The sequence below is a fragment of the Ursus arctos genome, unplaced genomic scaffold, assembly GCF_023065955.2.
Source record: "Ursus arctos isolate Adak ecotype North America unplaced genomic scaffold, UrsArc2.0 scaffold_2, whole genome shotgun sequence".
NCBI classification, from domain to species: Eukaryota; Metazoa; Chordata; class Mammalia; order Carnivora; family Ursidae; genus Ursus; species Ursus arctos.
In genome coordinates, this window is record NW_026622874.1 from 82,268,105 (window position 1) to 82,284,296 (window position 16,192).

General features: G+C 44.8%; 2 protein-coding genes across 2 annotated transcripts in view; one reads left to right on the plus strand and one right to left on the minus strand.

The window, feature by feature from the left end:
• The window catches only part of LOC113267549 (cytochrome b-c1 complex subunit 2, mitochondrial), a 24,426-nt gene extending 22,024 nt beyond the window's left edge, over nt 1–2,402 (plus strand). Inside the window, exons 13-14 of the mRNA XM_026515573.4 lie at nt 141–294; nt 1,601–2,402. Of these exons, the coding sequence (XP_026371358.1) occupies nt 141–294; nt 1,601–1,684 (238 nt within the window). The 3' untranslated portion in view covers nt 1,685–2,402. The remainder of the gene's footprint in view (nt 1–140; nt 295–1,600) is intronic.
• PDZD9 (PDZ domain containing 9) lies at nt 2,398–14,783 on the minus strand. Its single transcript, XM_057315117.1, has 4 exons — nt 14,689–14,783; nt 13,183–13,382; nt 8,036–8,225; nt 2,398–3,124 (listed from the first exon to the last, which is right to left on the minus strand). The coding sequence occupies exons 1-4, from the start codon at nt 14,781–14,783 to the stop codon at nt 2,731–2,733; spliced, it is 879 nt and encodes a 292-aa protein (XP_057171100.1). The 3' UTR covers nt 2,398–2,730.
• Nucleotides 14,784–16,192: the final 1,409 nt, after the last annotated feature.

A 16,192-nucleotide genomic window follows, 5' to 3' on the forward strand; every position in this document is an offset into this window, starting at 1 on the left:
TGTTAATTTGTGTATTTACCAAAACATGTTTGAGTTTGAAAACATAACTTTATTTGGTTTGAGTTTGAGAACATACTTTAAAATTGCCTTGCTCTTATAAAACTGGCTTCTGCCTTAGTTACATACCTTTTACTGCACAGGAACAAGCTGAAAGCTGGCTACCTAATGTCAGTGGAGACTTCTGAGGGGTTCCTGGATGAAGTCGGGTCCCAGGCGCTGGGTGCGGGATCGTACACGCCGCCAGCCACAGTCCTTCAGCAGATAGATTCCATAGCTGATGCTGATGTCGTAAACGTAAGCAAATGAAAACTTCTGATTGAACATCAAATAATTTGACCTTCATGATCCAATCTTAGAAGGAATGCATAAGCTCTCTTGGGCTGTATATGTCCCTGTCCTGCGGTTTGGTGCCTGTCTGCCTGGTGTGGAGACGGGAGGACTCATTACCATCATATCTACAGAGGCTTCCTTGACAGCTGTGTGTGGCTCTTTCTCATTCAGTCAACTAAAGTACCAGTAGATTAACCATTTAAAATTCTGAGAGGTCAAGAAGAGTTGAATATTGGCAATTTCATGTGATTCAGCCTAATAGTTGACTTTGGCGTTTTTTCTCCCCCCAAGAAATAAACTCTGTCGTGCCAGTCCTGCACACTCCAGCATCTCGGGATTTCCGTTCATCTTCTCAGTCAGAGACATTCCTCCTGCATTCCGTTGTTTTGAGGGCAAGGACTATGTCTTATACCTTTTTGTATTCCCTATTGTACCTAACAAATATATGAACTACAGAATAAATCCAAAATCAGTGGGTTTTCCCAGTTCTTTCTATATTAAAAATGTCGACTCCTCTTGCATTGTAGAGGTCGCGACCATCTTCTCACCACAGCTCTACCTTATGTAGGGACAGTGGGGATAGAAAAAAGGAACCGGTTATTTTAAGGTAGTAACCTTGACTTGATTTCAGTTGGCCCCTAAGTTCATCATTTTCCTACTCTTCCAAATGGCTCTCCTCTTGTATACGATTGTTACGTAAGTCCCAGCCCCAGCTGCCTCTAGCACTGTGGCCCCATGAAAAAGCTGGCTTCAGAGAACACGGGGGCTGCTACTCATGGCAGTACACCTAAACGACTGGCCTCTGGTCTTGACATAGTGGCATAAAGAACACAGCGAGAGAAAGTTTGACTTTTATGTAAACAACTGGTGTATTTTTATTGACTCGGACTATTTGCCGTTAGAATACAGAAACAGCAAAGTACTGCCCAGCCTGAGGCCGCCTCTGCCCTGTTCTGCAATGTCAGTGAGGTTTTCCCTATCCCCTTTTTAACAGCTACCCTCAAACCTGGAGCACCACACTTGCTCAGTCACACATAGGAGGGAACATTCAAAGGAACGCTGAGCTTACTTTCTTACAGTGTCACAAATTAAAATAATGCATCACCCTCTCCTGTAGTTAATTTCCCAAGAGGTTGGTACAGAGTTGCTGGCTCAGGATGCCCTGTCCCATACACTCTTGAAATAACAGACTAAATAAGTTTGTCTACTGGATAATACATTCTCTTATCTCTGTTAACTTTTTTATCTTTTTTTGTTTGTTTACTTAAAGGCTGCAAAGAAGTTTGTTTCTGGCCGGAAGTCAATGACAGCAAGTGGAAATCTGGGCCATACGCCTTTTGTTGATGAGTTGTAATACTGGAACACATCTTGCAGGGAAGAGCTGAACATGTTCTCAACCCAGAGCAGCAAACACATGAAAGTCAAAAATCTCTAATATAACATTTATCTTTTTTTTTTTTCAATGAGGTGAAATGTCTTAACACATAAATACAGGTAATTATTCCCAGCTGACTTAAAGTCAATAAAACATTCTGTTTAAATGTTTTTCTTGCATCTTTGCAGTTGGTTAACCAAGTATTTATATATGCTGAGATCTTTGTTTTAGATGCTGTAAAGGAGAACATGAATAATAATAATAGAGTCCAGAAGCATCAGAAACTACTAAAATTAAGTTACTTATTGATGGCTTTTAAAGATAAAACCAATTAAAAAATCTGTCCTTTTGGGTCAGAATAATTAAATAGTCTGGGTTTAACTCCCTTTCTGTCTTTTTTGCAATAGAGTTATTTCTGAAAAATATAAATTCCCTACTGATCATATCCTGTATTGCCACTGCCGCATTTTATGTCAGATTTATCTTCACTGTGTGACAGAGTTTTTTCTTTTTCCTCATCTTCTCCCTCTCCCTCATCTGTTTCTAGTCTGTTTCTTAGGGCTGAAAAGGGCGGGGGGGATTGTTACGTGAACAACCAGCCAGAAAAATCTCTTATTTATTTTAAGTAGGGCATCTGAAGTTTGCAAAACAAGAGAAACTAAATATTTAAATAAAAATGTGATACTTACCTTAAAAAGTGAAATTCTCTCTATGTTCATACATTCTGATCCTGGGTTCCTCAGCTGCATTTTGTAAAAGATGAGGGACGTTCTTCTCAGAAGGGAGTGTGTTAATGATGTGAATGATTGCTATTTTGAGAATAAGGTGGTGAGGCCTGTCCAGCCCCAGGGAAGTGTTTGGATATCACATGGAAGACGGTCTCCGAAGGCATTACAATGTACTTGTGAAAGGTGGTTAAGTCTGCACATATTCCTGTAAGTATAGCAAACTTGTACATAGCAATGCACAAAACTTGGGTGTTTTCAAGATAGATGCTTATTGATCACCATTTTGCAAACTGCTGCCTAAGCAACTTTTGGTACAGGTTGACCCTTGCACTTTTCAACTTGGGCATAGTCTTCCAGCCAAAATGCATCTGAGGTCGAGGAGGCCGTGGAGGAGGAGGAGCTTTCATTGTCGTGCTTCACCATTGTCCAGTATGGAGAAGGGGCTCTCACTTCTTTCTTGTGATCTCTGTGAATCATCACGTCACAGTTAATGTCTTTTCCTACACTAATAGTACGGTTCTTCTTTTTATATCCATGCCACTCTCTAGAGATGGACATTGGTCTCGTTGCAGACTGAGGCTCAGTGGACCGTGGATATTTATAATACTTAAGTTTTTTATCTGAAACTACATCTTCGTTGTCATCACTGCTTGCCAAAGGGTCTTTTCCTTGCTCTGATTTCTTTGTTGGACTGAAATGAAAAAAATAGTGAAAGAAATGGATTTTTAATTGTCTGAACATTCATTGTCCCCTAAGAAGATGTCTTATAAGCCGCTTTGGTTCGTAAAAGAGAGGATATGATTTAGCTTTGGCACTTTCTGTGTTGTTGACGTTTGTCTCTTTAAAAGTACCTTTACATTTCTTTCCATTCCTAAGTGTAAATCAAATTCTGCCTTAAATTATTTCATGTTGCTTTGTACTGACTTAAGCCAGACTACTGACCAGAATATTAGCAGGCCTTAAAGTGTAGGTTAATTTCCCTCCAGAATGACAGGTCACCCTGGCCATCTCCACAGAGCTCTGTTCTAACAGGTCACATGGGGTCAGCAATAACAGGGTATTACTGATTTCCAGTGTATTCAGAAACTAGTGGGGCTCTAAGATCTTCAACACACTAGTCATGAGGAAATCTTTGAGTCTTCTTTTTTCTCCTGAGCATCATCATTTGCCTCTTGGGTTTAGAAACATGGATTTATACAATACCTTCTACACCCAGATGTGTCTCATTCAGTATTCTACTTCTCTGTTGCTGGCCAAGTGATTTTTTTTTTTTTTTTTTTTTTGACAGAGCACAAGCAGGGGGAGCGGCAGGCAGGGGTAGAAGCAGGCTCCCCACAAAGTAGGGAGCCCGAGGTGGGGCTCCGTCCCAGCACCCTGGGATCACGACCTGAGCCGAAGGCAGTCGCTTACCTGACTGAGCCACCTGGGCGCCCCTCTGGCCAAATGCTTTTAAAGATTTTTTTGTAACTTGCCCCAACTATTGGCTTTCTTGAGAGCTTGTTTGGACGTTCCAGCAGAACAGTGCAGCTACTCATACACCCTTGACCGAAGGACAGTCGTCCTCTTCGACCGAGCGCGCAGCTTTGGGAGGGACGCACGTGAGTGATGAGGGAGGAAGGGGACACCCGCCTGGCCAGCCCAATCACCCTTATATCCCCAGCTACTGGCTTTCTTGATTGTTGAAACTTGGGCAATACTGGCCTGCTAACAACTGTGGGCCTCTTCGGCTTTTCTAAAGCCTGTGGTTCCCGCATCTGCTACAACTCTCCTGAACAAATGCTGTTCCCTGCTCCCCCTCATCCTGGTCTTTGTGGTTAGGGACCTCTGGCACAGCTGTCCTGCTACAGGGAAATAGGAATTTGTTTTCTTCCCCAACATCCCCCCACCCCCAACCTTTCAGACTTGCTTGCATTATCACTAATGTTCCTGCAGTTCTGACTGCTGTTTGCTCCCAAGAATTTCAACAGGTTTGCCTAAAGTTTCTCTCTTCTGGTAACAAACAATTAGTAATTGAGTCATTTTCACTGAGAACCAAGTCTTATTAAAATGTGGATTTTCCTTCATCCTTGATTTAGTGCTATGCAAAGCGATGCAGAAGATCTCAGGATTAGAACAGTTTGCCTTCAGACCTGCCCAGGACTTCCTGAACAGCTCACGAATTTAAAAAAAAAAAAAAAAAAATCCACGTTATTTTTTTTCCCCCAGACTGCAAAGAATATCTTTTGTAACTCGGTATTAGGTAACTACAAAGAACAGATAGGAGAGCCAGGTTCTTACCAACTGAAGTGTGATTATAAAGCCACAAGCCAGCAGAGGTCAGAGTGAGTTGGAAACAGTTTTTATACCACTAGGCCTGCCCCGAGTATTATGTGGAATATTCTCCAGTGTGCACACAGTGCCATTTGCTCCTTGTGTAAGAAGGCTTTTCTTTCCTTTTGTGCTCCTTCCCTGCCCCTTTCCACATAAATTACTAAAGTGCCTTAGTAAGGAATTAAGGAAGGGATTCAGAAAGTACCTGCTGTTCCTAAGTCCCTGGGCTTTAGCCTCATACCTGAGTTGTACTGTTCTGTTTCTCTCTTTTTTGCTTTTGAATGGTCAGTCTGCCATCCTTAGAGTTTAATATTCTGAATCACAAACTCTGAACAATTAAAATGCTTAGAAACAGAATCACTCTATAAACAAATGATTTAAGAACTCAGGCTTGAGAACTGCACTCCCCAGTACAGGGTCCACCAGCTCTGTGTGGCTGCTGAATTTTAAACTGATGAAACTTGAACAAAATTTAAAATTCCTCAGTGGCAGTCCCTCACGTTTCAGGTGCTTAATAGTGGATGGGGCAGCACAAATAAGGAATATAGACACCACCTCAGCAAGTTCTTTTTGAACATTGCTGCTCTAGAGACAGGCCTACTCACACTTTGCCCTGTGACCTCTGGCAAGTTTACACACACCTCTCTTGGCTTCCATTTTCCCCTCTGTAATCAGGATAATAAAAAGCATTGGCCTGAGGATTAAGGGGTACAATGCTCGTCAAGCAGTGTCCACCACATAGTAAGCAATGTTATCATGAATGACTTTTAACTACATCATGATTGGTTTGGTTTTGGGGGGGAAAACTTGTCCCGTCTGTGCCTGATCTAAGGGGACAGACAGCTCTACCCAGCTCTAGTCCCCCCATCACCATGTGGGGATGCAAGCCCATCTTCTGATTTTTCAGGAGAAACCACAGATGCAGACTCTTCCCATGAAATATTAGATGTGTAAATTGGGCAACTAATTCAAATATTTTTTCATTTTAAAAAAATTGTTAGAAAGATACAGAAAAATGCAAAACAAAACAACCCAAACAGTTTAATGAAAAAAATTATAAACACTTGGGTAGCCACAACCCCCGGGGGTCAAGAAAGAAGAGTATTGGCCTCTGGAAAAGCCCCACGTATCTTCCTTTCTCTCTACAGCTCACTGCTATTCTGGCTTTTTAAAATACTGTGGGAGACTAGCAAAGCACATCTGTTGGCCATATCAGTCCCTTGGACCACAAGTAGGAATATCTGAAGTAATGTCAGTGCAATGTGGGCCATCTTTTAGTCCTTAGTAAAGTCCCCAGCCAGATTTCCTTGAGCCCATCCCAATAACCAAAGAGACACAGCTGTAGCAACTGGTGCTGAGAAATCCTGTCGAATTAATAAGGACCACTCTTGCATCAGAGCACTGAACTTGTTGAAGGAAAAAGATCTCATGTTCTACATGTTCTCAGGCTCTGCAGACCTTCCTCACGCGTCCAACCCACAGAAGAGTCTTTGGTACACCTGGGTTACAGATAACCAAGCCCTCAGAGATTAAGTGATTTGCCTGAGGTTTGGAAGCTGCATTTTAATTTTCATTCACTCTGAATAAAGGAAACCACAGGAAAGTCCTGTGGTAGAGTGAGCGTAAGAACAGAGTCCTTGCCTTCAGTTTGCATTCTCCCAGGGCAACAGAGTAAACAATGGATGATACAGATTATTTCACTGATATTAGGAGAAATGCTGTGAAGGAGATAACACAGGTTGCTTTGAAAGTATATGATGGGTGGACCAGACAGTGTTTTAACACTTCCTAATTTTGTAAGGCCTCTTGAAAAAGTTTGGACAGTAAGCCTTCAAGGATGAATAATGACAGGGTCCTAAGCATGTTGCAGACAGAAGAGCAATTGCAAAGGCCGAGGCAACGAGAAAAAAGGCAAAAAAGCTTGAAAGCCAAAGTGGACTAGAGAGGGAAGGGGAGAGCAGTAGTGAGGTGAGGCTGCAGTGGGATACAGACACTAGCCACATGTGGTAGCATAGAGCAGTTTAAGGGTTTGAGCATTTGTCCCAAGGACAGAAGTTCTTAAAAGATTTTAAGCAGGAACATGTCAAAATCAGATTTGCATCATATAAGGATTGTTCTGTGTAGAGAATGAACAGGGGACAGCAGTAGGTGGTAGAGACCAAATCGTGACTCTAACAGGTGGTAGTAGTGGCCAGAGAGAAGTGGACAAATGTGAGACAGCTGGAAGGTAAAATGGCAAGTCTTCATGATTATTTTGGGCGGAGATGGAGAAATCTAGCACAACCCCTAAATTTCTGACTTGTTCAACTAGGCAAATGCTCCCCCAGTAAGACAGGGCCACTGGGAGATCAGCAGTGAGCTGTTTTTTTTATTTTTTGCCATAAGGAGTGTGAGGGGTTTGTGATACACCCAAATGGAGCCACCAAGTGGGAGATGAAGGATTGAAATGTACAAGCTTGAGGATCATACAGTTTGAAAGTCACTCCTAGTTGGAGGGTGATAGAAAACACAGGGACCGGTGAGAGATAGCCCAGGAGATTGAGAGAAGGAAGCCAAAGATTCAGCCCTGGGGAGCGCCAAGGCAGAAGCCTGGGGAAGATGATGTTTCAACAGGAGTGGAGGGTGGGAGTTGTACAGCGTCGAATGCGGCTCAAAAGCCAAGCACAATGAAGACTTGAGTCCACGGGAGTCAGGAACATGAGGGCTGTGGGTGGCCCTGCCAAGAGGCCTCTCATCCAGGTGAAGAAAGCAAGGCCTACACTGAGGTGGGGTACAGAGCATCTGGGAAATCATCTCCTGGGAAAATGGCCCAAATCTGCTACAGCTCTTTCTACCTGTTTGGAGTCAAAGGGACAGGACTGTGGCTGGGGAGCAGGGAGAGGGCAGCAGAGTCAAGGTGGGATTTGTGAAGATGGCAGACGCCTAAAAAAGAGGGATCCAGAGGGAAGTTGAATGTGCGGGTAACAAATGAAGGAATGGGGTTCACAGCACGTGTTTAAAGCTGACTGGACAAGGGGACACTTGGCAGGTAGATTTGGAGGCAGAGCTCCCATTGGATGGTTCTCTTTTTTAGAGCTCCAGGTTCAAGGCTCTCACCTTCATTAGCCTGCCTCCCATTAGGTCCTGTAGATTGTACTTTTCCAGAAGGATTTAGAACCCACTAAATGTGGTCGTTTCACCAATCCCTCCTACCCTGGTCCAACTGATCATTCTCCCCTAAAACCAAGACCCAGTGCTTCACAGACCCCAGCGTACTCGCATAACAAAAGATTTCCTAAAATGAACTACTTACCGTGTTACTGGGAATTTGGTCTCAGGGATTAAATCATAAATTTCTTGCCATTCTTTGGGTATGTCAATAAAATCTCGGTAAATCTTGATTTGTAGCACTGATCCTATGGTGATGTGTTGCAAAAGTTTTAAAAATTCTCGAAGAGTATATCCTAACACGTTGGCATGGCCAACAGTAATCAGAACATCACCTGAAGAGGGAAAAAATTATCAGTAAAATTTAGATAATGGGTCAATGGTCTCATACCACTTCCGGCTCTAGTATGAGGTGTTTCATTTTAAGAGTTCATATTGTTGGTTCATTTTGAACCCAAACCAGGCTTCAGCCTTTATTTCATAAAAGTGGTCATCTCAGTGCCATGAGTGTCCTTTGCATAATGGAGAATGCATGTTTCTTAATAGTGGTGTAATGGTAGATATTATTTCATGTTTTAACTGCATTTCTTTAGTCCTTGGTATGACAGAAGCTAAAAACCATTTATAATCTGAACCATCCTTTAAAATTCTAAAAAACTTGTTTGTTTCAAGTAAAATGAATAGCTATTACTATTAAAGAAAAAACCACTTGTACTAAGTGAATAAATGACCTAGTTTCTCTTGTACCTGCCTGGCAATTTCCATTGCCCTCCACTGGTATTAACATCAAGACTTTGATTTTAATTTTCTGCCTTGCAAAGTATTAGTGAGCAAATAATTCTGCATGAAAAACACTGGACATTTAGCACGATTTAATTAAGCTTACGATGTCTATACAGAGAGTATGTTGGTTAAAGGGATTTGACAGCTAGGTTGCCTACTTTAGGGCATTGCTGGACAGGGAGGGAAGCACGATGGTCAACCATGGAGCTTCTGATCCCCCAGCAAGTGGGAAGAAAACCACATCTTGACTGCAAGCCCCTGGCCCCCCAGAGTGGATGTTAAAAAAACCAATTACTGTTTCGTGCCCACCTCCCTACGGCCAGCACGTACGATGTGGATGTGTAAACGAGATCCAGCCATGGGGCATGCCCACCTGGGTCACTGAACCCAGAGCAGGAGATGCAGTGGGGTGATAGGAGCACAGGGCTACAGGGGTAGTTATACATGGCCCTCTGTCTCTCATCATTTTCCAAGCCTGGTTTTCCAGCCTTTCTGGCAATTCTGTCAGACTCCGTGTCCTAAGTTCAGTGTCTTAATAGAACTGTTTTCTATTGCTTGCAGTGAAGAATCCTGACTGCTACAAGGACACTCAGCAAGAGAAGAAGGAATACAAAGAAATTACTTTTTAAGGGCTCACATTGGGTGAAAGCTTAGCAGATCTTACTAGAACAGCCTGCCAAATGGTTAATGGAGACTTTGTAGCTAACACTGGATGAAGGGACTCCAGTGAAGTCCCAAAGGGTGTGTTCATCTCTCTGTGCGTGGGAAGCTAGGGGCTCCTCAATTACCCTCATTGCAAGACAGCTGAAGCCTAGCTTCCAAGGAGAAAAGAGTCCGGACCAAGTACCTTCTCTGCTGCTACACCCCACGACGCTAGAGTTGAGAATTCTGCTCATCTCAAAGGAAGCCTCTGGGGAATGCCAAGGACAAACTTCCATAGTGCTAGTGCTATCAGAAACTTAAGTTTCAAAGTAGTTAACAAAATGAATACTTAGAAGGGTGGAGAAAACCTACTTTGGTCTTAAAAAGTAGCTGAGTATAAAACCAGCCTAGTATCTGCAGCTAACTTCAAAATGAAACAAGTTTTTCCCAGCTACCTGCAGAGTGTACAGTCTGAAACAGCTGTTCATCCTATGGAGGTTAATTACAACAGCAAAAAAAACAAAAAACAAAACAAAACTCCTGAAAACCCAACAACAAAAACCCCTCACTGGATGTGCTTCTGTGCCTAATGTTAAAAGGAGCGTTTATAGCTGAAAGCCACAGCTTAGCATTCTGCTTAATTATGTTGTTAAAGGGTTTTTTTTTTTATCAAGAGGGCAGAAAATAAACGGCTTAATTCCCTGACCATCCTGGCTGTAAACCAAACGTGTCGTTGTATGAATGTGATTACCCTGGCAATAGATATTAACATCGCCCTTCATAAAGAAATACCAATCTGGTATTTATGAATACCAACCTCATTACACATCTTTTTTCTGTTTTAATGGGCTGTAGGAACCACATTATTATACAAACTTTGTCTCGATTACCTATATTAAATCAACTTTGCATCGGCCAAGTCACTACTGAAAAATAGATTTTGTTTATTTTTCTCCATCTCTCCCGATGAGGCTGTAAGTTCCATAAGCTCCATGTAGTTAGAGACCACATCTATTTGGCTCACCTTTATACCCCTGTGCCTAGCAGAATACATGCACACAGTAGGCATTCAGGAAATGCTTGGTGAATGAATGTGGCCAGTACGTGACTTGTATTTGCCTTCAAAGCTATACTAATTTCTTTTTTTTTTTAAGATTTTATTTATTTATTTGACAGAGATAGAGACAGCCAGCGAGAGAGGGAACACAAGCAGGGGGAGTGGGAGAGGAAGAAGCAGGCTCCTAGCGGAGGAGCCTGATGTGGGACTCGATCCCATAACGCCAGGATCACGCCCTGAGCCGAAGGCAGACACTCAACCGCTGTGCCACCCAGGCGCCCCCCAAAGCTATACTAATTTCTTAAGACTCTATATATCAGAGTCTGTTTAAAGACTGGTCAAAAGAAATTTAAATTTAGCTAGAATAAACTAACACTAAACTAAACCAGGAAATCAAGATGAAACCCTATTTTGAAACACCAGAAGAGAAAAATATAAAGCACGTGGAGAAGAAATAATGGGGCTGGGAGATAATGGGGTCAAAGAAGTAGCAGGCTTGTGGGACTGTCACCTTTGAAATTCTCAATCATTGTCAAAAGCACTGAATTCCGGTCTCTGAAACCAAGACCCTGAAGGGAAGTAAAGAGTTTGGGACTCTGGACTCTCTCTGATACTGAAATCCCATTTCCAGTCAAAGGTGTGGGCTTTCTCGGGGGCCATGGGCTCAAGTCCCAGCTCCATCCACCCGCTTTTTTTTTTTAAGATTTTACTTATTTATTTGACAGAGACAGCAAGGGAGGGAACACAAGCAGGGGGAATGAGAGAGGGAGAAGCAGGCTTCTTCCCACTGAGCGGGGAGCCCGATGCAGGGCTCCATCCCAGGACCCTGGGATCATGCCCTGAGCCCAAGGCAGACGCTTAACAACTGAGCCACCCAGGCACCCCTCCGTCCACCCACTTAGCTCGGTGTATTGACCCAGTTCCTTCACCTCCCCAACCCTCTATCTTGCATTACCCACTTTCCAGGAGTGGTGCAGAGATTAAATGAGATCCTAGATGTGGAAACTCCTTGCACAATGGCTGTGACAAATATTTATTATTCATGTATTAAGCACAGACATAACAAATGCACCAGCACTGTAGGTAAATCCTGGATTTAAAAGATGAACTCAAGACCGCCTCTGACCTCAAGGAACCCACTGACTGGAGCCGCACCATGAGGTCCTGCTTCCCGTGCATAAAAGTGCTCTCCTGTTGCACTCCAGTGACTGTGCGCTCTGGTTATCAACAAGCCGTCGCCTGACCCCAGAGAAGCTAAGGAGAACGTGCAGAAAAGCTCATGCGACCTGTCCTGAACTTCTGGTCTGGAAAGTCCAGAGCTCTCTTTCTGGCACTCTGTGGCCCAGCACCAAGTAGTGACATTTGGAGAAGATGTTTTGGATTTTAAGGTGAAGTAAACGTTCATAATGGCATCATTTATCTTTTCTTTAACCCACTGCTTCTAAACCAAGCTGCACTTGGAATCAATCACCCAAGGAGCTTTGAAACCATGAGCGGCCCCAGATAAATTGAATCAGAACCTCTGGGGAGATAGGGCGTAGGCACCTCAGTTTTATAAGTTCCCCAGGTGATTCTTTTTTCTTTTTTCTTTTTTTTTAAGATTTTATTTATTTATTTGACAGAGAGAGAGACAGCCAGCGAGAGAGGGAGCACAAGCAGGGGGAGTGGGAGAGGAAGAAGCAGGCTCCCAGCAGAGGAGCCTGACGTGGGGCTCGATCCTAGGACTCCCAGATCACGCCCTGAGCCGAAGGCAGACGCTTAACGACTGAGCCACCCAGGTGCCCCTCCCCAGGTGATTCTAATAGATAACGAGACTTATAAACCAGTGGCTTAGTCCACTGGGGCTCCTGTACCACAATCATTTTTTATTAAAAACAACAACAAAAAACAAGTCTGGAAACTAAGAACAGCCTAAGAGAAATGATTGCCAGTATTCCCATTGAACTGTCATTTTCAAAGCACTTTCATAAACATTACCTCTCCAAATCCCCACTGGCTCTGACGAAGGTGGTATTATCCCAAATCAGAGATGAGGTGACCTACACCTGGAAGGTTAGAGGACTTTGCCCGAGGTCACAGAACTACGAGGTGGCAGAGCCTGGGCCTGAATTCAGGCCCAGCTAGAACCGGGTGGCTCTTCCCTCTCACCACCCTTGCAGCCCATCGTGTCTCCCTGGCTCCCCAGCACAGCCCTAGAACCGGAGCAGACACTGGAACACACATCTTGAACTGGATGGAAAATCCATTCACCCCAAGACAGGAGAAGCAGGGTGGTGTTGAGAAAGCCGTGGGGCTTGGATGTCTAACACAGAGGGTTCAAGCCCCTAATCCCTGGTGGGCAAGTTACTAAATATCTGATTCCCTATCTGTAAAGGCGGCTTAATGCAGAATCTAGCCCAGGGATTGTCAGGAGAGTGAAATGAGATCATGCATCTAAACGTTAATGATGATTAACACTGCCTACAAAAGAAGAAGGGTTTATCCACCGACAGCCATAAACTCTAGAGTGATACCGTGCCTGTATTTGTATCCCACAGGATAAACCTGGGCAAGGAACTCAAGCTCACTGAGCCTCAGTTTTGTCCCCTGTGAAAGGGGGATGACAGTGGCTCCTACCTAGAGACTTACAGTAAGAATTCATTGAATAAAAATGCACAACAGCGAGGGTTGATAAAGTGATAGCAAGTGGCTGGCCCACAGAAATCTGCTCTCAAACGATGTCATCATCATGATTATGGTTACACTAAAACCTGCTAACCAGAGTCTCCCCGAAGGCAGACAGGAGGGAGGCAGGGGGAGACCACAGTCACCTGGCTTGAGTTTTCCATCCCTGGCCGCAGCCCCCTTTCTGATGAGGTGGGTGATCTGGAGGTAGGGCCCGTTCTGGATGATGATTAGGCCTAGGCCCAGGTTCCCCACAGTGAGTTTGGTCTGCTGAGTTTTGCTCAAGTTGTGTACAGATGACTTGACATTGAAGCCGATTTGTTTGTCTAATAAAAAGAGGGAGACACTTTTTCAGTCCATCACCTAGACAGCAGCATGGCAGTACCCCTGGGGTCCCAAAGCCAGATTCCCAGGGCAGTTTCGTAACCTTTCTATTCCTCAGTTTCCCTGTCAGTAAAGTGAGGACAATAAGTGTCTAGCTCAGAGGCTTGTTAGGAGTACAAACGAGACAGTTAAAGGGCTTTGCCCAGCACCTGGCACCTGCTGAGTGCTTAATTAATGTCAGTTATCATCTCTCGGCTTGATAAATCTTTTCTGAGGCAGGCAGTGCTCTAGGAAATAACAGTTTCTTGCCCGTATGGATCTTCCAGCTTAGTGGAAGAAGCAGATATCCATCAGTCATGCAAATGTATGTTGAATAACATACTGTAACACATGCTATGAAGGAAAAGTACAGAGAGCTCTGAGGGGGACTGACAGGAGGCCAAGGTATCCTGTGGGGAAGGCGGTTCAGGCTTCATACAGGAGGTAACGTTTGAATTGAGGTAAAAAGAGGAACAGGAAATATTTAGACAAAGGAGGGTGGGAGGGAGCAAATCGGATCAAGGCTCTGAGACAGGAAAGAACCGAGATGACAGACGACGCATGGGGCAGGCCAGAGAAGCAAAGGCAGAGCCTACAGGCTGCTTCACAGGCTTACCTCACTGGAAGAGAGGAGGAGCAATTTAAGCAGGACACAGTAAGATTTTCATTTTCTTCAGACAAAACCAAACCAAAAAACCACCTTCTGGTTGCTGTGTGGAGCATGGATTGTGGGGTCCAGAGTGGAAGTGAGAAATCAAAGTCCTACCACAATTACGGTGATTACCCAAGCATGCCGTGGCAGTGACAGTGGAAATAGCAGGAAAAGATCATTTGGCGGGAAAATCTGGGACAATGGGTGATGGTGGAGGGGTGTCGAAATATGTTTTCTACAGAACTAACTCTCAAAAGAAAAGTTGCAGACAATGGAGTGATTTAAAACAAGTTATTCTCCCAAGAGGGAGCTTCTCAGAAGACTCATTTTCAGTCCACAGGAAGCTTCTGGGGACATTCGTTATCAGCACACCTTTCCTTAAGGACAAGTGACAAACTGCTCCTTGCTGAGCCTTTGCCAAATCCATGTGACTGTGGTGTTTTGAGGGCCCAGGAGTCGTCCCCACTGCTGAGGGAGGGGCTCTCCCAGTCCCTGCACCCCCAGATGTGCCAGACTGGCCAGGTTCCTGGCCCTTCCCTCTTAAGCAAGTGTTCTTGCTTATCTCCCACGTGGCCTTCCCCCAAACCACAGAGGCTCTCTAGAAAGTAAGTAAAGGAACCCAGTATAAAGAAGGTACCACATTCGGAGGCTGTTCAGGATTATAGGAGCGAGATGGAGCAGGTGGTACCCCTCCTTCAGCCTCCAGTGCCTGAGCACACGGAGAAGCGGCATCCTTAGGCGGGGTCTGGGTCCCAACCTCACCTTGCAAATTAAATGTGCTCAGGATAAAATAATCTGTGAAGCCCAGTCTCAAAAGCCAGCAGGGTTAAGGGAAAGAAGGCAGACTCAAGACTCCATATCAGATGATTCCACCTTCGTGGAAAGGGCAAAACTACAGGACACCGATGAGAGTGTCAGGCACCGGAAGTGCGCGGGCTGGCGGCAAAGGGGCAGCGCAAAGCCATTGGTGGGGGCGTGGGGGGGGGGGGTTGAGCTTCTCCACACCTTGATGGTGGTGGTTAAACCTGGGCAATCGTTTGTCAAAACTCGGAGCTCTACACTAACAATGAGGGGCTCTTAGTGCATGTAAAGTATAGTTTAGTAAACAAATGATGGGGAGAGGCTTCCTCCCAGGCCAAGAGTCTGACGTTCCCATTTTACAGGGGAGGCAAAGTGACGAAGGCTTTGTCCCCAGGGCGTCGCCGTCTCCCCACTCCCCAGTTACCTTTTTTGCTTTTTAGAACGGCCTTCTTCATGGCCCCAGGAGGGCAGGCCGCTCAGAGGGCCTCCCAGAGCCGAAGCTGGAGTGGGTCCAACTCCCAACTGTTTCGAACCCGCGAGAAGACGGCGCACTGCGGGCAGACCGCGGGCGGCGGGGCGGACCCCCGGGCGGCGAGGAGACCTCGGGCGCTGCTCCTCTGAGTGGCCGCCAGGGGGCAGAAGTTGGGCAACTGTGCCAGTTAAAGACCTCCGTGGACCCCGGAAAGTGGAGTGAGTAGAAATTTGGGGGCGGGAGGGACAGGGGAGAAAACAAAACTTGTGCGGTGGTTAACACAGTGCCTGGCTCCCAGCGGGTTCATCATCCATTCTTGGAAAACAACTGAACTGGGGAGGATGGAGGAAGAACAGGGGAGGGCGTGGCAAAGATGGGAAAAGGTCTGCAGAGGCAGATCCTAACTAGAAGACCATAGAAGAGCGCAGAAGCCCCTTGCTGCTCTCCCAGTAATGGTATTTTTAAATATGGTTGCATCAACAGCCCCAACTGTTTTGGAACTGCACTGTTTTCATGGATGTTTTGAATGAGGAAAAGCCAAGGGTGGCTCGAAAAAATATGAGTCACCATTAGGAGAGGAATTAATTCTTCCTTCTTTTCTCCAAAATAATCTTTCCTCCCCCACACGCATTCAGTCATAGGACAAATATTTACTGGAAGCTGGTTCTGTGGTTTGTACTGATGCTGGGGACACAACAGTAGGCAAGACAAACAAGGTTCTTACCCTTTGGAACTCGGATATAAAAAGCAGATGAAGTGGACAATTTTAGGAAACTATAAATTATCAAAAATATATTCTAGAAGAAATAGAAAACAATGTGATGAGGTAGGGCCTGTTGTCATCCCCACTCTGATGACACCGAGAGGG

Coding starts and splice junctions, on each gene's coding strand:
- PDZD9 (XM_057315117.1), bottom strand. CDS start 14,783: ATGCCGCTTCTCCGTGTGCTCAGGCACTGGAGGCTGAAGGAGGGGTAC. Junction 13,383..14,688: donor CTGAACAGCCTCCGAATGTG/GTACCTTCTTTA, acceptor GGACTGAAAAAG/TGTCTCCCTCTTTTTATTAG. Junction 3,125..8,035: donor ACCAAATTCCCAGTAACACG/GTAAGTAGTTCA, acceptor TTTTCATTTCAG/TCCAACAAAGAAATCAGAGC.